We start from the raw sequence: 24,157 nt of genomic DNA on the forward strand, positions 1-24,157 counted from the left end.
AAGAATTAGGACGACAGATGAGTTTTTCAGATTTTTGAAGACTACGAAGACAGCAAATTGCACATTGCATTACCCAAGAAGAGTCACAGTCTTCACCAGAAGTGGATTTGAGGGGGAGGTGATACCAGTGGCCGGTGGTGGTGTCATATTTGCAATGTGACAAAGCCAAGCATTTTGCCATTGGCAAGGGAAAGAAATTTTTGAGGGGAAAAAAGGTAAACTTTACTTTTTCTTGTTTTCAAAAATAGTCCCAGTTTTTGTGATGAAAACTCCATTTGTCAATGAATTTGAGATTTCTTGGAAAAACACCAAAACCCACTAAATCTTCTAAACTTAAATGAAATATAGCATTTCACATCTCACAAAATGGACCACAGGTGGTTACAGAACAGAAAGCTGATGCTTGGGTATTGCACGAATAAGGAGTGAAGGAAGGAATGCTCAATCCACCCTACCAGGTAGGCACCCTGCTCCTCGCTAGAAAATTAAAATCACACAGGGTCCCTGCCAGAATGATTAATGGGAAATTCCCTCCCAGTTTCTGCCCCAGCTGAACAAGCCAGCTGAGCAGACTAAAGGGAGCAGAAAGGCCAGCTCAGCACAGAGGGTACTGGCACCAGTCCGGGCTGGTTCCTGTGCCTGTGCAAGCTGGGTACAGAGTAGGACAACCATGGATGTATTCAGCTTCCTGGGACACCTGCCTGACACTGAGACCTGTGAACACAGAGCCAGAGCCATCCTTACACTAGAAAGAATGTTGGTGTCAGGGGAAATCCATACTTATAGAGGAAGCTGCATTCGTTTCCAAACTTCAGAGCTGCAGGAGGAGAGTAGCAGAAAAGAAACACTGACCCTTCCTGTAGGTTGGCAGGTCCACACATCCACATCTATTGCTCCAGCCCTCTTGCCCATCTCTGGTGGGATTTGTGGTGAATGTGGCAGATTAGAAGGGTCAGTATGCAAAAGCCTGAGAGAAGTGGTAACCTTCAGCAGGACAAATTCATGTGCAACTGAAGTGCCAAAATCTCCTGTCTAAAGACTGCTTTCCCCCTGAAGATGATTGTTAGCAAAGCCTTCCACATCACCTCCAGCTCCCAGTCACTTATTCCTGCCCATTCTCTTCAAATCCAACTTTTTCTCCCAGTCCCTCTTCCTTGCTAAAGATCAAAGCCCATCTCTCTCCTGTGCTTGCTGCTCCAGAGATATGGTGGGAGCAAAAAACCAGAAGAAATGGGGGACCAGGGCTCACAGATTCCCAGAATATTCTGAGTTGGAAGGGACCCACAAGGATTATTGAGTTCCACTCTTAAGCAAATGTCCCATACAGGGACTGAACCTACAGCCTCTGTGTTATCAGTACCATGCTCTGACCAGCTGAGCAGTCTCAGGGTCAGAGTCCTCTTGCCCTAGCAGCAATGAGGCTGCTGATCCTGGCATGTGTGCCAGGAGCTCATGGCCACTGCTCTAGCACAAATGCTCATAGAAATAGCTGACAGGCAAGCACATCTTCCTCAGGAACTGCCCACAGCAAGGGGATGGGGCAGTGCTTTGTGAAGCCACAGCCCTGCCTCCTGCTCAATTTGAGCCACCATGAGCCAGCAGCCACTGACAGGCACTATTTGTTCTGCCGGGTGCTTCCTTCAGCAGTTACACCACCGGAGGCATGCAGTTAAGGAGGGTAAGTTCAGTAGGGAGCAGATGTAGAATCAGAGGTGCCAGCCAGGCTGTATGAGTACTTGGTAGTCTAAAGATAGTGACAGGTGCCTGTGGAACTGGGAAGAGCTCTGGTTGCAGTTCTGTTCCCCCATCATTGTGCAGTACCCTTGTGTTATGGTACATTTTGGACATTTATCAATGCAAGCCATGGAGCAAGAGCATCCCCCCTTACAGGGGTGCCTCTGGCTGCAGAAAGCCCCAAGACACTCCTCACTGAGCAGCCAGACCCAGTCTGTCCCCTGGGGACTGCCCAGCTTCTGGAGGCAGTGGGACCCTAAGGGAGGCCCAGGCATGTCTCCTGTGGCACTGCTTCCCATGACCCAGTGGCCCTATGGATCAATTACATCAAGCTGCTTCTGTCCTGCATCCCAGGGGAGGGGGCAAATTTTGAGCACTGCAGGCAGCTGTGGGAGCCTGTGGGTTTGCAAATCCTCACAGGAATGGCATATGTAGGAATGGCAAAGTCAGTCGTACATGTTTCATGCACAGGACAGATGAGCTCCAGAGTGAGCCTGTTTTGGTTAGGCTAGCTGCTCTTGTAAGCAAGCATCTCATTAAATTGTGAGAAATTAAGACAGCTGTGTTGTGAATGCAGGCAAAACCCGATGGGAAGAGATGACGGTGTCTGACTCAGTTCAGAAGGCTGAATGATTTCTTTATTATAATTATGCTAAAATAAATTAATATACTATATAAAGGAAGATACTAAAAACTACAAACCTACTTGTTCTAACTATATCTCTAACACAACTCAGGACCCTCTTGCAGGAGTCCAGACACAGGTGGATCTGATTGGCCATCAGGCTTAATCCTCACCAGAATCCAATGAAGCAATCACCCCAGGTAAATAATTCTCCAAACACATTCCACATGAGAAAAACAAGGAGCAGAAATAGCAATTGTTTTCTGTTTCTGTCTCTCTGTGCACCTCTATGAAAAATCCTGAGAGAGAGAAATGTGCTGCCACACAGCTGTACATTTGTTAACCAAAAGCTGGAGGCAAAGTAGGAATTTCTAGCAGCATCTTTTCAAGCAAGGTCAGAACATGTTACAGATTTGTCCAAACACTAGTGCCAAGTTTTATGGGGCCAGTAAAACAGTTTGTATTACTTCAAATTTCAAAATGAGGATTGCAGATTACTCTTCCACTGCTTATAAACCCAGGTAAACTCCAGGAGTGTTTGTGGGTAGACCAGGTCCAAACTTAGAAGTACTTTAGGATTTCCTTAATTTTTGTGCACCTGGGTGATGTTCAATAAGCTGTCTTTAAGTTTTAAATAGCACTCTTTTTTGTTTTCTTTTTTTAACTGGATCTGTTTCTGCCAGGGCACCATGTGTCTCGCCTGCATAGTAGCTATTACCTTTCATTACTTCCATCCCACAGATATTTTAAAATCCAGCCTAACTTACATCACTGACATGAGACTCTTTGCCAAGACACTTGCTGTTGCCATTTTCTTTTAAAGCTTGGCCACAGAAGGCCAAGGGATTAACACAGCCATCTCCAGAAACAGGAGAATTGAGTACCAATCACTCCTGAGTCTGGAGAGGGTCCTTAGCTGTCCTGAATGGGGAGAAAGGGGTGCAGGTGTCCCATCTTCATCTTACCTTTGATGAAACATCTGTCTGTTTATACGATCATTTGGCTGGGGAGAAAGTCCAAGAGGATTCAACTACTCATCTGCTTGTTAGCATGCTGATAGGATTTGAATCCACTTTCTCTGAGGATGTCTCATTCCCCTGCCCAAGGTGCAGGGCAGAGGTCTGAATGTCAGGTGGGAGTGTTCCTGCATACTGTGTCTGTGCTTAAAAGGGAGCAACCCCAGCCCAGGTACCCCTCCGAGATGGGACTGTGCCAAGATCCTTCCCAGAAGGGAAGCCCAAAGGCACTCCCGTTACACTTAAGCACTGGTTTTGTTAAAACTAGTTAAAACCACAAGCTTGAACAAGGTAGTTTCTTCAGCAAGAGAAAGCATGAGGCAAGACATTGGGCATAAACTCTCCCTCATCCTCCATGCATCCTAACTACTACAACTCTTCACTTTTCATAGCTTCCTGCCTTGCAACAAACTCACAGCTCCTCGGGGGCCTCTGGAAAAAATCTTTTCACGGCTTCTGCCTACATACATTCTCCTTCCAGTCTGTGCACCACAGCAATCCTTGGCCAGGTTCTGTGCCACGAACTCCACCTGTCTCTGAGGGCACAGGTCTTGCTTCTCTCCCCACTGCTCAGCCACAGCTCTTGTAACACAGCACTGACACACACTCGTGTGGGTCGCTCTCCGCCAGCGCTCCTGGGGATGTGTGGTGACAGCTCTGCAGGACAGCCAGCACAGGTACCAGCCATGCCACACCTCCAGCAGACCAAGGGATCAGAGGTCTGGGCTCTCCCCAGCACCGCTGGTCTGTATGGCCTTTCAGGTGGCACTGGGCTGATGCAACATTCCCCTTCCAAGGGTCCCTTGTGTCAGACTGGGTACAATCACCCCCTCCTCCTCAAGCATAAGGGTTCTTGAAAGAAATACACCCATGGCATTTCATGCACTGCCCTTTCACTCAGCCTTCCTTGGAGGGATTCTCCAGTGCTGGGACTACAGCAACCAGTGGAGAGGGGCTGTTGGGATAAGCCATGGGAAAAAGGGAGATAAAAACCAGAAAATAAAAGTCAGATTTGCTGCTGCATATAAAAGAACACCACAAAAACATGTTAACAGAGCAGTTGCACAGTAGGGTTTTCCCATGTCTAAAGCATATGGAAACTGTCAGTCTCTTCATAAGCACACAAAATTTGGCCCAGCTGTGGTGCTGCAGTACAGCCAAAGCCGTTCTGGCTTATGAAGGAACCTCCCACCAAGGGGCTGAGCAGTGCTGGCACTTGGCACCAGGCTGTTGCACTTCATTCAGCCAGCAAGACATCTGCAACCTCGCTGTTCCAAGGGTTTCTGCTATGATGTCTTTTGAGTGAAAACATACTGTGAAGAACTGTTGGCTCATGGCATTTGGAAGCATAGAACTACAAAAAATTTTCTTCTATATGGAAAAATTATATTTTCAGAGAGGTAAATCCTGCTCTCCTGTCCTCCAATGCCAGCAGGAATCTGGCCTATTACCACTGAAGCCATGAGCAGCAGCAAGAACAAAGGAATATTTAGAGTACTTCTGCCTTTTCCATGCCTTCTCACTGGAGTAGAGATGTTATATCAAAACTCACATATTTAATCTTGAACACATTAAAAAATGTCAATGTATCAAAAATTAAATTGTTCTTGTAAATAAATACATTCTGATCTGCAGTGTTCCATTTTCAGGGCTGTATTTTTAGCATACACCTTCACAACTTGAATTTTAACATTTTTTTCCTTGAGGGTTGGAATTATCCTGTCAAGCCTTGCAGCTGAAGTACAATTTTCTCACAGAGCTAAGGCAGGTGTGCTGTAACTGCTGCTAGGGACTCTGCTGTGGTTTTACCACTGTCTAAGGGAGACAGATTTGATTTTCAGAACTGCCAGCCCTCAGAACAACTCAGAAGCTCTGACAGGCATCTCTTCAGGGCCAGTCACAAGTCAGGTTGCACCACCATGAATTGGCTCCATAAGAATCTAAATTATCTCCTACTGTCTAAATTATCTCCTCCTTGCAGGAGACAGGCAAGAACAGGCATAACCTGTTGGGTGCTTCCAAGTTCAATTAGTAAAATTCCCTAGTCTGGAGTAAAAGCAATGGCTGAGGTTGGAATGGCCAGATTGATGTATTCAAGAAGACTGTGTCTTGATCAACAGTTGCTTAGAAAACTTGCAGCTCTGTTCCTAGGGCCAAATGTCTCTGCTCTGATTTGTTCAGCTAGCCCTTAGCTAACACATGTCATTGGAAGGGACTGCCAGTACATCTCACTGAGCTCTCTAAGAGGCCCTAAGCAGTGAGTGACCACTATTAGGGAAGGCAACTTGTTTCTTTAAAGTCTTTCATTGGAAGATCAGAACATACTCAACTCACTCTGATCTCTTCATGTTTTTACTCTGCATGTAAACTTAATTGATTTATACTAGGAATAGCTAATAGTTCTACAGCAATTGTCACTTACTTCTCCCAGCTCTAAAGCAGGAAAATCAAATCCCTTGATTCACTACACCATGTTGCTACATGAGGCGTGTATTGTCTCTTGGAAATGGAAAACACATGGTCAGACCCATAGGCTATTTCTCCAAAAAGGGTGAGAGGATCTCTATTTTTGTCCACAGAGAAGTGTGCTTCTCTAGAGGGTGAACACGAGAGAGAACAGCACTGCAGAGAACTGAGTCATTATGTGTCTGTATGCCACTCTGAGAAGAAAATGGGAGAAACAAAATTTAAAGACAGAAGAATTTCTTTGTTCCTTCAAAGTGCATGCTCTCTTAGAAACTCCTGGGCTTCTCACAGGTAACAGCACCTGTATCTTCATGATCCCCAGACAGCAAAGATTAGATGCAAGTGAGGCTTTCTCTCCCCATATTCAAATAGCTAGCTGAATCCAGATCTTAGAGAACAAGGGTATTATATTTCCCAAGAAGAGTGTTTTTATGTGAAAACACATGCTACTGTGTATAACACCCAGTGAAAATCTTCCTAAACCTACACAACGCAAAGAGCCTATGCTTTCCTTGACATAAGGGGGGTGTCTAAAGATGCTAGAAGACAAACTAACATTACATAATACGCGGGGGGACCACTGGTACTTGAAGGAACACTGTGACAGAGAACCACGTCACTAAAGGTCATCAAGTCAGTTACTTGTCTTGTAGGAGCTCGTTTATGAAACAAGAGGTGTAAACCACAGCTGTGCAGAACTTGAGAACCACATCTGAAGATGCATTGCCCTCCTCCCCTCAAGAGCAGCAGGCCCTCAGCAGCAGAGAGCATGTGATCCTCAGGCACACCGCAGTGCTGTGCTGCTGCCTTAAGGTCCCCTGCAGCAACTCCCACATTACAGTCAATTAAAGGCAGATTCTGCCTATTAGATGAGCATGGGCCCCATCCAATTAAGTCTGACTAATGACATCTAAGAACCATTATATGAAAACCCTGGATAAACAGGTTATTTTTAAGAAGAGGAGATTAATTAAAAAAAAAAATCTCTGAAGACCAAATTCCCTGGATTGACAAATACTCCAGCTGTATCAAGAGAAACTGATCCACAAAGCATGTCTCACGCTACTTTGCATAAAGGACTGCTCACATGCCTAGCACTAGAAGCAAGTAGAAATGTATGCTGACTCACCTGACCTCTGTATACTCCACAAATTGGAACCTGGTAAATTCCACTTATCTGTGCCAAACCTCAGCCACACTGTCACTGAAAATACCACTGCATGATACTGCACTGACAGCACTGCAAGTTATTTACTATTCCCTAGAATTGTCATGAGCCCCAGGAGTGGATTCTCCATCAACTCTGCATGCTTTCATTTGGTAAACAGTGACATTTCCCCTGCTTTACTAAACTGAAACTAAAAATAGCATCTTTAATTTCATAACTTCCTGAACTTTTACAGAAATGTGTTTTATGCAGCAAGCACCGGCACTGGGAACAAACTGAGGGTATGAATAGCTGTGAAGAACCTACACAGGAGCAAAGCAAATTAGGCATTGAAACAATCATCTCTCCCTTCCAGAGGAGATGATGCCTTGAGCAGATTACAAAATACAAATTGCAAAGCAACACACCCCCTTCAAAAATCAGATTTCAAAGAAAACAAATCAAACAGTATTCAGTTTGGGGTTTTTTTCTGTTATTTTTTTCTCTCATTTTATTGAATGAAACAAAACAAAACAGACAAACACAAGAAATAACATCAGTCTTTCTCACATCTCATCTCTACAGTAGTCCTTTAGCGTCAACAGCTGCGAGTTCCTCCAAGCACAAAGGCCAAGAGAGACCACAGTGCCACAATACCAGAGATTCTAAGAGACAAGAATAATAAAATGCTGTTAGGCTACTTATATGTATGGCTTAATTTTTTATTTATTAAGTGCTTAGATTCTTTTTCAAACCATGTCAAGGCAGAAATTCACCCTTCATGAGCATCACTGTCACCAGCTCACAAGAAGGGTGCACTCTGAATACGGAATTCTCTCCCACTACCAAGCTTTCAACTCAGCTGTTGAAAAAAACCCACATCCATCCCACACCTGAGATTCTGCCTCCCTCTCATTGCGCTTATTAGAGCTGCTACTACAGCTCATTAACATTACCACCTCTCTGCTGTGACAACACATCCGTAGTTTTGTGCTATTCTTAGGGTAACATTCCTTGGTTAACCATGAGAGAGATAAAAGTCCAGTCACCCAGGGCTGAAAGCTCACAAGCAGCCACCCAGCACCTGCTTCTGAGTCCCCTGTTCTTCTGAGGGGCTGGCAGGAGGACACTGCAAACACGAGGCAGCTGTGCCAGGGCCTCGGACCTGAAAGGAATGTTCCCCCCGCCGCCCCATTCCCGCGCTCCCGCAACTCACTGCAGCAGGCAGTTCACGCTCGGCGAGTGCCTCCAGTGGCGATAGACGGAGACCTGCAGGTGAGGGTGGCGCCTGTAATCCCGCAGGACGAGCCGGACCCTGCAATGAAAGCACGGCTGGAGCTCAGCCCGCAGGCTGCTTACAGCACCCCACAGCTCAGGGCAGGAATTTCTATCCAAGAGCTGCCACAGCAGAGAGAGGGTGGGACAAAGGCCTGGATCAGAGGAAGAGAGGACTGAGAGTTAAGACTTTCTGATCACTTACTGCTTGTATTTGTTGGAGAGCAGAATGAACTGGTTCTTTGAAAGCCGTCTGACATCAAAGCGACAGTGAGCTTTAAACTCTTCGTAAATCTGTCTCTCGGTCAGCCCTGGCCAGCCTCGGACATGGACAACCAAGGCAGGGGGATGACGGCAAGGACAATCTTCCCCAGAAAAATTCTGGAAAATGTGCAATATTGAGACATATCTGAATTTGGAAATACTATAGAGGAACTATTAATATAATCAGAAAATATGCAGAAAATGATGAATAAATTGCAGGTTGTATAATACTGCTGTTGGTGTAATTTTTTTTCCCCTAAATTTTTTTCTCATCTAAATATTGTTATATAAGCAAACTGTCACAAATACCATGGACAAACTACCTGAGAAACAGCAATGTAAACTGGCTAATGCCATCTTACAGAATAACAGCATAAATACATTTTGCAAAGCAGAAATTCAACTCATTGGCCATTTTAAAAGGTCCGCTGCATCACCTGTATGATGACAATTTCTGCCAAGGTGGGCCCCAGCACCAGTGGATTCCTCTTCTGTAAGGAAGCCACGAGGTAGGCTACTGACCTATGCACCCCACAAACAGGTCACAGACCTGCAATTCATACGCACAATGCTTGAAACACCACCTCGGATGAAATTCACTTTGTTCACATGCTCAGCTAACACGGTGAGATACTGCGAGAAGGAAGGCTCAGCCTCCACCGCATCACTAAATCAGAAAACAAAAGAGAACAAAGTTTTGGTTCTCCAGTACTGCACTGCTACACAGTGTGAAGCTCTTCAACTAGTGATAGAACAGATATTTCAGATCTTAGTATCATCTGACAGAAGTCAAAAAGCTGCAAGAAAGGGAAGGGAACTTAACTGAAGGCACTGATTCACAGAGATTTCAAAAATGGAAACTAATGGAAAATTATTTGACCCTTACCCAAGTGAACTGAACTTGAGAGAGCTTGTTCAAGAATAAAGAAGTCACAATGTCATTTCCCAACCTCTGAGCCATCACATGGCCCCTGATTTCATTTTTAAAATGTCAGCTTTGACATAAAACTACTACTTTCAGATTTATAAAATAAAAATCTAATTAGAACATGACATTTCCAATAACACTTTCTTTTGTCCAAAAGGAAGGCCAGCCTGCAAAACAAAAAGAGCAAACAGAAGACTGTTTTCCATAGGAGAAACATCCTTTGTAATGCAATTTTCAGTCAATACAAACATTACTCACTCTGTGGATCTGCACAGTAGCAAATGAGCTGACATAAGAAGAACTAGAGAAAGGAATAATGAGGTGGCATTAGAAGAAAGCTAGAGAAACACAAGCTAAATACATAGAAAGCAAAAATGCATTGAAGTGCAGCTCAGTTACTAAGAGCAACAGACTGTGTATAAACAAATATTTCTTAGCATCAAACAGATCTAGAGAGAAGGAAAAGACTGCCAAATTCCCAACCAAACTCTGAAGGAGTTTTTAAGAAGCATTTTACCTGAACCACAGAGAAATGCATCATAGCCAGCCTCATGAGGAGATTTCTTCTCAGCTGTAAGTGTACAAAAATGAGGAAGAAGTAAACACATCTAGCATGCTGTGAAAACTACTACACTGCAGAATCCTAATTCACAAGATCCGCTATTCTGCAGGTCCTTTGTCCCCTCCCTCAGCTCTGTTTCCTTTCTCATCCTGAAAACTTTACACTCAGTAAAGTCTGTGCCTCTAGCATGCATTTTAGAACAACACCAAAAAAGCAACAGCAGTTACATGAATGTCTGAAAAGCTTAGCAAGATGCACATTTAAAGAAATTTAACTTTTATGAAAGTCTAAACCAAACTATGTCATCAATGTTATCAATGGTATGGGAACCATTTCAAAACACAGGCGGTCCTGTGCTGCAGGAAACGATGCTGCCAGGAGAAGCCAGAAAACATCTGCCTCACAGCCAGTATCACACCATGTCCTGGACACAACCTCCTGCACAGGCATCACTTAACCCTGCACACCAGCCACCAAGCTCCTGTTACTATGCCATTAGTTCCTTCTACCTTCCCTTCTAAGACAACTGTTTCCCACCTCCCCTTGCCCTTTCAAGGGCTCCTGACTTCACAGCCCAAGTCAGGTTCAGTCCAGCCCAGCACAGTGTAAATGCTGTCTGTACTGGCAGCATGAGGCAAATCTGCCCTACATTACCCTCAGCAGCTACCAGGGACATGCAGAACACAGATCTTGGGAGCCTAGGCTCTGGGTCTGGACAAAAATGCGTATCAGCAGCTCTGGGCAAATTCAGCAGACCCACTGGCATTCCCTCATGCTTTGTATGTGGTCACCCACAGAATACAACAAACCTCTTTTCATCTATCTGTCTCCGAAGATTTGCTTAAGAACATACCGTATCTTGAGCATCCACTTGCAAGAGCTATAACAGGGCATGGTGGACCTTTGGGATTCAGGTTGCTGCTGAAGACAAGTGGATGTGTGATATTTTTGTCTTTCCTCAATATGTTAGAGAAAAGTTACTGTTCTCTAGTGAGCTGTAGCTTCATTTCAGAAAAAGCTGCTGGAGACTTTAAAATGAACTTTGGTAGGCCTCTCGGAAAAGGCCAAAATATTTGAGTAATATCTACCAGTTTTCTTCCTGAAAACTAGCTCCTAAATACTTTCTTAGTCTCTTCCCTCAGTCAAAACTTGTAAGCAGCAAATCTGTTCTAATTGCTTACAAAAAACAATGTGAACAGAACTAAAACAGCAGGGAAAGAGATTTACTAGCTAGTTCTATTTCAATGGGGAACCCTGGAGGTTAAACAGATATCCTGGAATGACTGAATGACTTAAATAAAACAAAGAACAATCAAGCAGAATATGCAGCCTGAAATTGCTAATAAACAAACCCTCAGAATCCCAGTACTGTTTTTAAAAAAATATTAATTTTGCATCTCCTTCTTGGGACTAGACAGAAAGAGGAAACAGGCAAAATTTTCACTTCCTTAGCAAAATTTACATGGAAAAAAAATAATTCACAAAAGAAGCACGAAATAAGTCTCCTACCACATCATGACTAAACTCAAGATGTTGAGATACAACATCTACTCGTGCTCTGTTTGAACATTGTCTTTAGTTACTGCTTTGGGCTCAGTGCAGCCCTCACTTAGGACAGGCTTTTGAAATTAGGATGTATGTTCACCAAGAACTGCATCTTACTCATTTCAGAACATGACATAAGCAACATAATTCTCAAGCTGCGTGTACAGCTGTATGCAAACCAAATTTGTAACCAATGAAATAATGGCAATTCAATGTGAGAAGTGACTCAGAACAAATAATTTACTACACAATTCCTTTATAAGAAAGATGTGAAAATCCTTTGCTCTTAAATTTAGAAAGACAAAGATCCAATTGAAAAACATTTGAGAGGAGGGAAAGTATGAACATGAGAAACGGCTGACTGTGAAATATCTTGCCAAAGAAAGTACAGGGATTGCTGAAAGCTCTATTGGCCACCACCTACCTGCATAAAACTGCATATACCTCCATAAGACTAGATACTCGAGGAAACAGAAATTTCTATAAAAGAAGAATGTATTAGAAAACCAACCATGGCAGACCTTATGGTGAGTTCAATTACTTACATTGCCAATTTGTTAAATGAGATCTAAAATTAGAGAACTGTTTGCAGTTCTATTATTATCACAGGGCACTGAGGAAAGATATCCTCTCTTGGGTGAAAGACAAGTTTAAACTTCAAACAAAAAAACCTGTGCATCTCACCTTCTGCACAGATTTTGTTACAGTCTTGGTGTCTATGATGACAGGAAACAGATTGTGAATATTCCTTTTAAACTCCTCATAGCTTTCTGAAAGCAAAGCACACGTGGAGAAAGACATCAGGAAACTGCGGAAAATCCAATGCAATTGGAAAGTAATAGGAAAGAGAAGTGACAGCAGGCAACGATGCCCTCTCCAGCATTTAGAACTCAGAAGAGGCAACCAGCCCTGCTGCTAGCTAAATCCTACAGGTGTCCGTGGTGGCAAGTTGCCACTGCCCCTCCTGTTCCACCCCCAGTGCAAAGGTAGCAGCCTGAGACAGCAACTACGCAAAGCAGTACCTGGGAGGGGCCTGTAGAACTTGTCGTGAAGATGCATAAGGTCCATAAGCATGTTGTGTCCCACCAGGGGCTATGGGAGGAATATAAACATAACAGCCCATTGGAGCACATTTCTGAAGAGAGCTCGGAGATGAACAACACAGGCACAGTCAACAGCTGTAACCCTTTCCTCCAGCAGACAGCATCCACACACACTTGCACAGGAGCCATTCAGACTGCAAGGCTCACAGGAGGACTACTGACTTCAGGAAATCAGACTTGTGGACTCTCTGAGAGGCTATTGTCTCAGCAGCATTCTATTTTCAGTGGACCTAAGGAGCTAAGTGGATTCAGGGTTCAGCTGAACAAGGTTCCAACCATCAGATTTATATGTTCATGCACAAGGGCAGGGACGGCCTTTGCTGCACATCACCCATAGTCCTCTAAAGCTGAAATCCATTTGATAAGCTGCATACAAAACGTAAGAATTTCCACACAAAGTCAGACCAATGGTCCACATGGTCCAATAAACTGGTCTGTTGCATGCTGAAAAGCACAGCTTGCCCAAAAGGCAAAAATCTGCTCAGCTTTCTTAGATGGCGAGTCAAACTGTAACACCAGGATTTTTAATGTTGCATTTAACACAGCAAAATTAAAAAGAGATGAATAATAAGAGTAGGGTTAAGGCATTTTACCTTCTTGACTTTAACAAGTATTTGGAAGAGATTGGTGAAGCCCCGAGCAGACAGGAGAATGAGCTTTTTCTGACAGTGGTCATCAGAAGAGTTCTCCAGAAGCTGACGATGCTCTGGACTCACTTTTTTCACCATCACCTGAAAAGAGAATTCAGTGAGTATCTCAGCCTCCCATGTTAGTTGTATGTACATGGCTTACTGGGATTCAGTAATGCTGAGGTCAAGTTCAGCTTCAAGCCACTGAAGGACAGAAAAACTCCATCCCCTGGGACCTTGGGACTGTCTCACTTCTATATGGAGATCAGTGCCCCAGTAACTTAACAGGCTTGCTGAAAGTGAGTCTTAATTGTGCTTCTCTACTTAAAAGGACAAAAGTGCTTTTTTGAGCACAAATTAACCTAATTCAATTTAACTTGATACCAATATGGTAAGTTCATGGTACCAAAAACTCAGAAACAAATAGCAATCATACAAGCTAAGTCCCCAAAGGCAATGCTTCAGATGAGAAGGCTGGGTAAATCTGACATTCTGGGGGCATTAGTTATCAGACCAAAGTAGGACTAATGCAAAAAAAAAGATTTCTGAAAGCTAATTCTAAGCAACTGACTGATATCATACCAATAACCCATAGCCCATAGTTTGAGCAGTCCACAACCATAGTTTTAATACAGAAAATATTGCACTGAATGTAAAATACCGGTAGCAAAACAACAAATCACAGTAAAAGTCTTCAAAGCAGCTTCATGACAGAAGTCAGCAAAGGAAAGCCACAGAAAACACTAAAACTATGCATTCTTGTGGAGGTATTGCAGGAGGGACTTTAATAAAGTTTGAAGACACAGTGGGGCTGTCTCCAGAAGGGCTCCAAGGACAAGCACTTTTATTTAAAGGGATTTTGGGGTTACAAGACAAACAGAAACCAGAGTTGTTCGGTTTTCTGTATCCCTTTTCTTAGGATCCCACAATCAACATCTCCTTTGTCATCGTCTCCTCCTCCTCCTTGACCCTACCATTAAAAGTACAAGCAACATTTCAGAGTCCCTGCAAGAATGCCGGTCCTATCTGCCTAGAGAGAAATCCTCCTTTCAAAAGGTCCGCATTTCCATCTCACCTTATTGTCTTCAAGAGGCTCTGTCCAAACATTTTCGAGAGCCTGCCTCAGAACCAGCTGAACTTCAATCATATGATAACCTATGACACACACAAAAAAAAAAGGCAGTAGAAGCTTCAGAGGTGCAGACAAGCCCATTAAGGAAAACACATAATTCCTCTAGACAGACAGACTGACTTGTCTCCCTCCCAACATATGGAAAATATTCCTCAACATATGATCCTGATACATTACCATACACAACGACTGAAAGAAAACAAAACAAACAAAAAACACACACACACACACAACAACAACAAAAAAAAACACCATTACAAAAAAAAAAAAAAAACCACAAACCCGCAAAAATAAACAAAACACAAAAAAAACCCCCAAAAATCACAGTGAAAAAAATCAGGAAAATGAGCTTTTGTAAGGATACTGAGGAAAGGAAAATACTAACTGAAGAGGGAGGAAGGCTACTACTCTGAAAAAGACATTCTCTGGTTTTGGACAGTTTCAGAACAACAGACCCAGAAGCCAAGCACACAAAGAGTAGCAAAGCATCTTCCCCCACAGCTGACAAGGAACTAACCCAGTCCTCTTCTGAATAGAATTAAAAGAGACACCTGAATCAGTCTTCTTGATTACTTAAATAAATGTCTTTCTTATCACATGTGCTCACCAGTGCCAGACTCATAAAATATCAGTATCATATCTAGCTGATATGATAGCACAGCACACCACCCCTCCTATTGCATACTCTGCAAAAAAAGTCAACAGACAAAGCCTTGACTACTCCTAACCTTTTCTATATTTTATTCCCTGACCTAGAAATTTTGGGTTCTGTGAGTAAACCTACAAATTATTCCCTGCAAAAATTCCCTGTTGTTCAAGTCAGCACAGGAGTTCCTCAGCTCTGCTAAAGTGCTCCCAAATCTTAACACACAGGGAAAGTGGCCGTAGTGGCATATATGTGTCCCCGTGGGGCTTCCTGTTGCTCCAATGAGAAGGACTCAACTCTGAAAGGAGAGGAAGAAAATAAACAAAAAAACTAGATCACCCAGAATTTAAAACATGTAAAACATTATCCTGATTCAGAGTAACTACAAATTCTTCAGTTCAGAAGAAGCACAAAATGGAAGTCAATTACCACAAAGCATGCTCCCAGCATCCAGACATCCACTTCTGCTTCAGAAAGACCCACCACCCCAACAGAGCAGTGCAGAAGAGCCCAGAGATGAACTCCTGAGAGGAGCTAAAGTATAAACTGGGATAAAGAGTTGTAAAGGCAGGATGGGCACTGGTGCTTTCCCTCTCAATAGAGCAATTTAACAAAGAAAGGACAATTATAGCCCCAGAGGTTCACATTATGAACCCAGAGCCCACAGATACCTAAAAGAGGCACTGTTTCATACCATTCAGATCCTGCAGAATCATAGTATCCTCTTCTTTAGCTGCAACTATCCAAGAGGTCACTTCATCAATAGCTTTCTTCAGGACATCCCTGTCCACATTAGTGCTAGATGAGGGGAAAGAGCCAGTGTGAGAAATGCTCTTTACAGGTGAAGCCTTGTGCCTTGCTGTAGGAATGCCAAAGCTTAATTTCCCAACAAGCACACAATTCTCCACATAGTATCCTGTGATATCAATCTTCCTTCAGACACCATGGCATGCTGGAACAGCTGGCAGGGAGGTGTTCAGACCAACAGTTTTCAGTATTTCTACAAAATGTGATCTGAGTGAAGCTGAGCCATAAGCACAGTACTGAGGAGATACCTCTTGGATAACTGCTCACCTGCAGACTTTCCAGGTATCGGCTAAGAGGTGCTGCCTAAGGCTCTCCTCCTGTACCTCATTCATGTATGGGATTCCATCTTTGAGGAACTGAGGGGACAGAAAATGCCAGGTTGGATACATTCCCCTGGATTTTCTCATAGCACATTAGAAAATTAGCAAGTTAGGACAAATAAACTGCAGGCAATCCAACAGGTATGGAGGAAAGAAAAGAATATTTGTCAACTGTAATCAATTTTTTTTTTTGCTCTTCTTTTACCTGTCCTTTAATAAGATGCTTCCAAGAGTCAAGAAGTCAGATGCTTCCTTCCCGGAATTGCAAAACAGTACTCTTACGGGATGATAGAGTCTGAATTTTATGGGAAATGTGGCAATACATAGGATGCTGGTAAACTGATACTTCTGCACCTTCATGGATAGTAAAGACACCCACCAGGGTTTGTTTAATAAATCCTCAGTTCACCAGATATAAGGTTTTCGGGTTTTTTTGAGGGAGGAGAATCTATCTGAGGCTGCCAAGGATGTGGTTATTGCCTTTACATTAGTTCAGAAAAAACAGTATTCATTACCCCTGTTCATAACAAACTGCATGATGCATTCATACTTTAGGAAGATGCTATTTACCCCAGAAACATAACATTTAGGGATACTAATCTGATTTCTTCTGCATTTGCACAGATTTCCTCTGTTCTGCACTTCTGACAGAGATTACATACCTTGTTATAGTCAAAGCCATAATGAGACAGGAACTGAATACTAGATGCAGAGACGGTAAATTCGACATCCCTTATTCCCAGAGTTGAGGGAAAGAGAAAAAAGTTGTATGAATGCACCACATACCTAAAATGAAAAGAAAAGTATCTCTAGTAATTACAAGAAATAACTCTGACCAAAGGGAATTATAAAATCTCTACTGTATTGCCCTCATTGTAACAGAAAACTGCTTTTTTACTTACTTGTTTGAATTTTCTTTTGAGAATATTGCCAGCCCTGCAAGAAAGAAACCTCTGTTGAGATGGCAGCATTTAGCTGGATGTCTACTGACAGCGTGCAAATTAGATGAGGGATGTAGGGAACCCCTCAAGAAATACATGTTTTCCATTCACAAATGTCACTATGCTAATCCTAGCAGCAACTGCCAGCCACTCCCTGGATTCCTGAGAGCTGAACAGGACAAGCTTTCACTGCTATGTGGGAAAATGAGTTAAATCTGAACTAAACAACAAATAGTCGTGGCAAGAGGTGAGATGGTGATGAGTCTCTGTGCATACACAGATGAGTTTGTCAGTCCAACTACACTACAATAGTGTTTGGAACAAGCTGGGCACCACAGATGACTGAAACATGGGTTTTACTTCTCAGGGGTTTTTTTTTGTTCTGTTAATCTCTAAAAGGCACATGAAGATACCTCAAGACTTTCAACAGTATTTCAGACTGTTTTCAAGCTTGCTTCTTGAGTCTTTACTGGTTCTTAACTGCCAATAGCTCTCCTCCACAGGTCCCTTCTCATGCTGATTTGTTATTTTAGGAATAACAGAAATAGCAGCCTTTATTTTCCTCATAGTCCCCTTACTCATAATGTGCTGTATCAAATGACACAGCTCTGAACATGAGCTGTCGTCATACGCTTCTTGCTTGCATCCTCTGATTCAAAAGCCTTGTATTTTTAACTGTGACCTTTAAATATGGTCAACTTTAGACCCGTAAAAACCATATAGCCCACCTGATTTTATTTATTAAAAAGCTGATAGTGTCAAACATCAGAGGGGGGAAAAAACCCAGCAAACAAACATCTCTGGAATGAGTGAATTAAGGCCAGAGCCACCTGCAGGATGCACCTGTTAGCAAAAGGCCAGTTACCTGTATGACCTCGGGAGATCACTTTCCGTGACAGAGCCGCACTTACCAAGCTGAACAAGAGAGAAGCGCTGAACACTCTGCCTGGCCTTCATGTACCGCTCCGCAGGGGAGTCAAACAGGCTAGAACAAAACCAGAATTGAGGAGAGTGGACACAAGAAGGGTTGCCATACACAGGTTGTTCTCACAGGGCTAGAGCAACAAGTCTCCCTCACATTTCAAGTCCAACAGCTTTTACCTGGGTTCGTTGTTTTGCAGGGAAGTTGAATGTAAACCAGTAAACTCCATATCAAGGGCTGTTGAAGTGGAGAGAACACAAGACAATCTGAATTTGAGGCATGCACTTCACCACTACCAGGACGGGGGTCTCTCACACACTTCTCTTCTCCATAACCTTCGTCAAAACACAGGAAGCAGGCTCAAGAGCAAAAGCTGTGGGGCCCACACCTCCAGCTGCCTCATTCCTGTGGCAGGATGAGGCAGGGACATCTCCCCCACGCCCCTCAGGAGGGGCCTGCCTCAGGCTGTGCTGTGTTCGTGCCCCCACCCCGAACCCCTAACACCCCTGCCCCCCAGCCCGCCAAGCCGAGGCCAGCACCGCAGCCGGGGTTCCCTTTCCCCATTTGAATCCCCGCGCCTCAGCGCTCGCTGTTCTGGGCGCAGCAGCGCCATTATCGGCTGCAATACCCCTCACGCCCGGCTCCCCACGCCGGGCAGGTGCCAGCCGCCCCCTGCACGGCCGCCTGGGGACCGAGGGCAGCACGGGGGCCAGGCGAGACGCCCCCGAGCTCACCCACGAATGCGGCGCGTTTGATGCGGCGCCTGAGGCGCGGCAGGCGCTGGGCAAAGCCCTCCGCGCCCACATCCATCGCCGCCCTCCGCGGCCCGGCCCGGCGCGGCCCGGCGCGCCTGCGCTGCCCCGCGGGGCGGGCCCGAGCGCGGTAAGGGATGGGAACGGCAGTGCCACGGGAGCTTCGATCGTGAGCCGAGCGGTGGGAACGAAGGACGGGGAGGTTTAGGCTGGAAATTGGAGAGGCTGTGGAGCCGCCCGGCACAGCCCCCGCTCACAGGGAGCGCAGGGGCGGCTCCCACTGCGCGTCTGCCGAAAATATAGATCGCACAGAGGCCGTCACCATCTGAGAGTTGTTATTATTATGAACCAACAACTAGGTAAAAATCCAGCAAAAGTGTTTTGTTTTTTTGTGGGTTTTTTTCGGTTTCTTTTTTTTTTTTTTTTTTTTTTTGGTTTTTTTTCATGATGTCAGTTGAATACTGAGGATTTAATAAAGATGCCAGAACCGGGCCGGGCTCACCCCGCATGCTGCTGACCCCGGCACACAGCCTCGGCGTTCCCTTCTCCTGCCCCAGAGCACGCACACACCAGGCAGCAGGCACAGCCCCGGCACACAGCCTCGGCGTTCCCTTCTCCTGCCCCAGAGCACGCACACACCAGGCAACAGGCACAGCTCCGGGACACAGGTACAGGACTTGCACTGACCAGGCTGGCCTCCCTGAAGTTGCCCATCAGAGGGTTCCAACACTTTCTGTGGGGATTTCACAGCCTGGTCGTACTCGGAAGCCCTGCCGAGCCATCAGGCAGAGATGCTGACAGCACCAGCCTGTGCCAAGCAGCAGGCAGACACACAAGGGGAGAATGAGGCTTCTTGTTCCCTAAAGCAGGATTTTTTTGCAGCTTGTAAGCAGTTAGAATCTCAGAATTGCAAGGAAAGTGCAAAGATGAGTTGAGGGAGTTTAATATTTTCACTAAGATTCTGCGCATTACTTTATCACAGTTCTAAACATTTATGTAATGACTACATTTTGCTAGCTTAGACTGGCAGTGTACAGGGATCAAATATCAAAGCATTTCCGTAGTTCAGCCTGGAACAAACAAAATCAAATATTAAAAATAAAATACATTTTTAAAACATTTAATTATTAATAAATTCTGTCAGGCTGAACTAAGTAAGTTTATTCTAGCCTTAAAGGTGTTGATCATTTGAGAATAAAGAATATGACACACTTCTATCTATTGGAAAATATTTTATTATAAGATGACACATTCCAGCTTTTTCCAGATCTGGACCTTCCCTCTGCCAGTACAGTAAGAAGTGATCCTTCTTCGTTGGAAAAGTCTTCCCAACTGTCTCCATTTTACCGGTAGATTCTTCGTGGCTCACGCAGAACAACACCACCCTCCTCCATAGCTTTCTCAAATTCCTGAATCTTGTTTAAAAGACAGACACAAATAAATAAAAAAAAAAAGCCAGCGGGACTTAAATATCAGTGGGAACATGTTATATTAGGGGCAGAGGTTAACAGCCTCATGGAAGCCTAATACCAGGAAATTCAGCTTGTCAAAGCCCTTCTGAGTGTTGCAAGGAGGGATTGTCAAGCCACATAACAAAATTAAAGGTGAAGAGAAGTAAAATTAATGCCTAAAAAGGAAAGAAGGGCCAAGGGAATAAGTAGATGGGTACTTGCCGAGTCACAATGGCGTTCCCAGGGGATAATGGCTTTAAAGTTCACAAAGTTGATTCCTGCTTCCAAACAGCGCTGTGACATTACACGGCCAAGGTTTTTGCATGCAGCTACTCCCTTGGGACTGTACAAGTGTCTCTTTATGGCCCACTCTCGGGTAGAGGCAGATACCACAACATCCCCGTTGGAGCGCTCGACAAAGGCTTCCACGTAATGCTGTGTCCGCTCAAGCCGTAATCTGAGTGTAGGAAAGAAATGATACAAGATTATAATGTCTTTTCCAGAGAACAGAGTCAAATGCTTAAATTAGTTTCTTTATGAAATAAAATTAAATGTTATTAATATATTACATTCTATTACAGTTTTGCTAATTAAGACACAAAATGGGACTCATGTTGGGAGGAAAAGGTTAAAAGCAGAAAAACAGTGAGAAGGAGTGACCTTGCAGCTGGGAATGCCAAGTCCTGGAGAATAACATTGTGGGAAACCCCACATATTATGCCTACAGTTGTTTATCCTCTGACTGTTTTGAGAAATGGAATCTCTGTGTAGAGATAACATAGGTGTTTGAAGAGCCTTGGAGACACTCTCATGGACATGCTTGAGCTCCCTATTTTGAAAGAACATCAAAGGTCAGAGATCATAAAAAGCACAGGGGAGACCATAGCATGATGGTAAACCCCTAATAAATGGGTGCCAACAGCAGGCTCACCACCTGCACAGACTAGGCCTAACAATGCCTGGATTCCCACCTATGTCTCCACCTGGGTGTTGCTTTGGGATTCTTCAGTTAGCAAGGTAATGAAATTAAGTCTACTGTTTGCATTTCAGCCATAGTTTTGTGGTCATTCCAACTGCCTGTGTCGACTCACAAAACTCCTATTGCTAGCTCAGAAGAGTGAAATTCCAGGAACAACTTCTCATCAGTTACTCAGGACCACATTCCTAGGTTGCCTTGGACCCACTCCAAACCAAGCACTGTACACCTGCACAGCGTGGAACAGATGTATATGAGGGGAACTGCTCCATCAGAAATTGAACTTTAGGATCACTATGCAGTCCCTTAAAAGCTTGAGCTGACACAGTAGGTGTTGAGATCTCACAGCAACTTGTTGAGATCTGCAAGTGGTCAGAAAGTACCTCATAAGCCTCCACACATAACAGTAGAATATTTATTAGCAACTATTTCTTATTGCACTGAGATAGTATTGGCTTTCCTGGTATGAAAAAACTGGATGGGGCTCTCTCCGCAAGAACAAAATAAAGACTTTGAAATGCTAGCTTAAAATGAACTTATTTTCCAGAGGACAAGTAAATTAAACCAAAACAAAACCCACAAACATAAAGCAACCCCAAACAGACTACTATGGTGCCTCAAATAAAACCATGAAACATGGTAAGCACAGGAGTGAGAGAATCCTGAGTTAAAAAGCTGTTGCTTAAGCAACATTACTGTTGCCTTAACAATATATGGAAAAATCTTGATCACATATGCTTTCCCATGCTATTAGTTCACTCTTCCCTGAACACAGAAGATGCCTGCTGATTAAGAAACACTAATGTACTAACTGATTCAGCAACCCAAAATACATATTTTGTATGTGGGTTTCTGGGGTTTGTTTTGTTGTTTGTGTGTGGGTTTTTTGTTTTGTTATTTTTTTTTTCTTCTGGAGCCTTAATTTCTGGCAGTAACTTCTTTACTCACCTGTGCCAGAACTCACGCTTTGGCCATGTTGTCTTCCAGCCACGCTCCTTCCTAGCCAGGGCCATCTGCTCCAAGTTCCGAGGATTTCTGTTAGTGAAAGCTGGGGCAACAACCTCATTTTCACTTGTGTCCACTTCAGTCTCAGTTTTGAGACTGGCTGTAGTTGATGCACAACGAAGACCTTTGAGGGGAGAGCAGATAAAAAAACACCACAGATTAAAAAAAAACAAACACGTAGTGCAGATACAGTACAGAATAACACAGCTTACAGAAGTCTTGCAATTTTTTTTTAAGCACTTAACTGATGAATGACGTCAACCTGCATCCATAATTTATGAGGTGAACTGCAAGTATACTAGGGTTTCTAAACTCTATATTAAAATATAAGCTCACGCGTGACTAGGAGATCCCTAAGTCCAAAGCTTTACAAAACACTGAAAGCGAAGTACACAAGAAACCAGAGACAGTGCTACCAAATAACAAGGTATAAACCCTTCATCCGTGGCACAGCAGCACCGCCAAGACACCCGGCCGCCGGATGGCCCCAGGAGCGCGGGGGCCGCGGAGCCGCCGCCGGGAAAGGGCGGCACGGCGAGCCCTGGGCTTACCCGCTGCTCGGAGCCCGCCGGCCGCCCGCAGAAGGCGGCTGCTCAGCGCCATGGGGACCCGGACCCGCCACAGCGCCGGGCGGCCGCCGCTCCCCTCCCTCCGCTCAGGGACACCCGGGCGCCGCCATGCGCGGGGGGCGGCGCTTCCCGCGGAAGCGGCCGCGGGAATTCCGCCCGCCGCCGGCGCGGTCAGGCGGGAGCGCCGAGCGCAGGGCACCGGCTCCCGGGGAGGGGCGCCTGTGTGCTACTCGCGTCTCACAAAACAGAGCAAAATACACTGCCCCGACTCGGGGGGATCATGTTTTAACTTTTCCCCATGGAAAAAGGGCTTTAGGAAATGCCGGCCTCCAGACATTGGGTCGGCTTTTCCTGGAACGGATGTAAGCAAGAGAAACCAAGGCGCGGAAAGAAAAGGGGAGTGGATAAGAGCAACAAAAGGAGCTACCGTCATCCTGTTTTAGGCTTCTTTCCAACCTCTCCTGCAGCTCACAGGTACAGCAGAGCTCTGCCTTCTCAAAGCATTCTCCTCCAAGCATGACCGTGCAGGAACATTAATCTGGAGACGTATTTAACTGCTGTAGTCCTGAAAATGCTTTTAATGAGCCATCTAAGAGAAAATTCTGTTGAAAGGAGGATGAAGGCCTGATGAGACCCTGGCACCACCTACCAGGGGAACTCTGGACACTGCCACAGGAGCCAGGCAGTTTAGGTTTCTCCTGGCCACACAAGGTATTTGTTTGTCAAAATACAAGAAGTCTGTTTACATCATGCCTTACGAATCATTACATGCTCATCCTGAGCCTTGCAGGTTCTCCATCTCCCCATCACTCCCTGAGGATTACCCTCAGACTGTAGCAAATTTTTCCCTTACCCTACAACCATCTCTACTTAACCTGGCTAGTGACAAGGGGTTGGATAACGGGAACAGTCAGAGCTCAGAGACCTTCAAACAAGGCCATGGTGCCATTATCTAGTGGAATCACATTCACGACTTAGGGTGAATCTCATTAAAAGTGTTTTGCCAAAAGTATTAGTTTGAATTGCAGTTTCTCCAGGAAGCAGGTCTTCAGCTTCTTCATTTTTTACCATCTCAGAAACCTAGATTTGTCTCGGGTCTCTTTGCAGCCTTCCCCCAGGAATCGGGTACAATCCCGAGCAATGGGTAACGTGTTTGAGAAGCACAGTCACGACTACGCATGCCGAGGTCCCCACTTTAGGAAGCCGGGTCTTTCCCAGCGCCGAGCAGCGGCCGCCATTCCCGCTCCCATTCCTTGCCCCGCCACCCGCGGGCCTCCACGCGCCTGCGCACCCCGGCCCGCGACACCTTCTAGAAGCCCGTGGAAGAGCCCCGCTGACCCCG

At 44.7% G+C, this 24,157-nt stretch overlaps 2 protein-coding genes across 6 annotated transcripts; both read right to left on the reverse strand.

Moving 5' to 3' along the window:
• Window positions 1–7,459: 7,459 nt before the first annotated feature.
• On the reverse strand, window positions 7,460–19,051 carry PNLDC1 (PARN like ribonuclease domain containing exonuclease 1). Of its 3 annotated transcripts, none has more exons than XM_030267986.4 (19): window positions 18,797–19,019; window positions 18,242–18,299; window positions 18,052–18,125; window positions 17,102–17,135; window positions 16,862–16,985; window positions 16,147–16,235; window positions 15,767–15,870; window positions 14,370–14,449; window positions 13,259–13,396; window positions 12,585–12,654; window positions 12,247–12,332; window positions 11,987–12,042; window positions 10,871–10,938; window positions 9,973–10,026; window positions 9,714–9,756; window positions 9,095–9,194; window positions 8,469–8,644; window positions 8,205–8,303; window positions 7,460–7,653 (listed from the first exon to the last, which is right to left on the reverse strand). In XM_030267986.4, exons 1-19 carry the CDS (start codon window positions 18,870–18,872, stop codon window positions 7,587–7,589), a joined length of 1,596 nt encoding a protein of 531 aa, XP_030123846.4. In that variant the 5' UTR covers window positions 18,873–19,019; the 3' UTR covers window positions 7,460–7,586. The 3 variants fall into 3 exon arrangements, with proteins under 3 accessions (XP_030123846.4, XP_012428047.4, XP_072783024.1); XM_012572593.5 differs by having other exon boundaries at window positions 10,871–10,935; window positions 18,797–19,018; XM_072926923.1 differs by lacking the exons at window positions 8,469–8,644; window positions 9,095–9,194; window positions 10,871–10,938; window positions 11,987–12,042 and having other exon boundaries at window positions 8,205–8,418; window positions 18,797–19,051.
• Window positions 19,052–20,026: 975 nt separating this feature from the next.
• MRPL18 (mitochondrial ribosomal protein L18) lies at window positions 20,027–23,348 on the reverse strand. Of its 3 annotated transcripts, none has more exons than XM_030267987.4 (4): window positions 23,243–23,348; window positions 22,190–22,370; window positions 20,488–20,722; window positions 20,027–20,229 (listed from the first exon to the last, which is right to left on the reverse strand). In XM_030267987.4, exons 1-4 carry the CDS (start codon window positions 23,331–23,333, stop codon window positions 20,158–20,160), a joined length of 579 nt encoding a protein of 192 aa, XP_030123847.4. In that variant the 5' UTR covers window positions 23,334–23,348; the 3' UTR covers window positions 20,027–20,157. The 3 variants fall into 3 exon arrangements, with proteins under 3 accessions (XP_030123847.4, XP_002188942.6, XP_072783025.1); XM_002188906.7 differs by lacking the exon at window positions 23,243–23,348 and adding an exon at window positions 22,798–22,973; XM_072926924.1 differs by lacking the exon at window positions 23,243–23,348 and adding an exon at window positions 22,682–22,703.
• Window positions 23,349–24,157: the final 809 nt, after the last annotated feature.

This window comes from Taeniopygia guttata, chromosome 3 (genome assembly GCF_048771995.1).
Source record: "Taeniopygia guttata chromosome 3, bTaeGut7.mat, whole genome shotgun sequence".
Taxonomy (NCBI): domain Eukaryota; kingdom Metazoa; phylum Chordata; class Aves; order Passeriformes; family Estrildidae; genus Taeniopygia; species Taeniopygia guttata.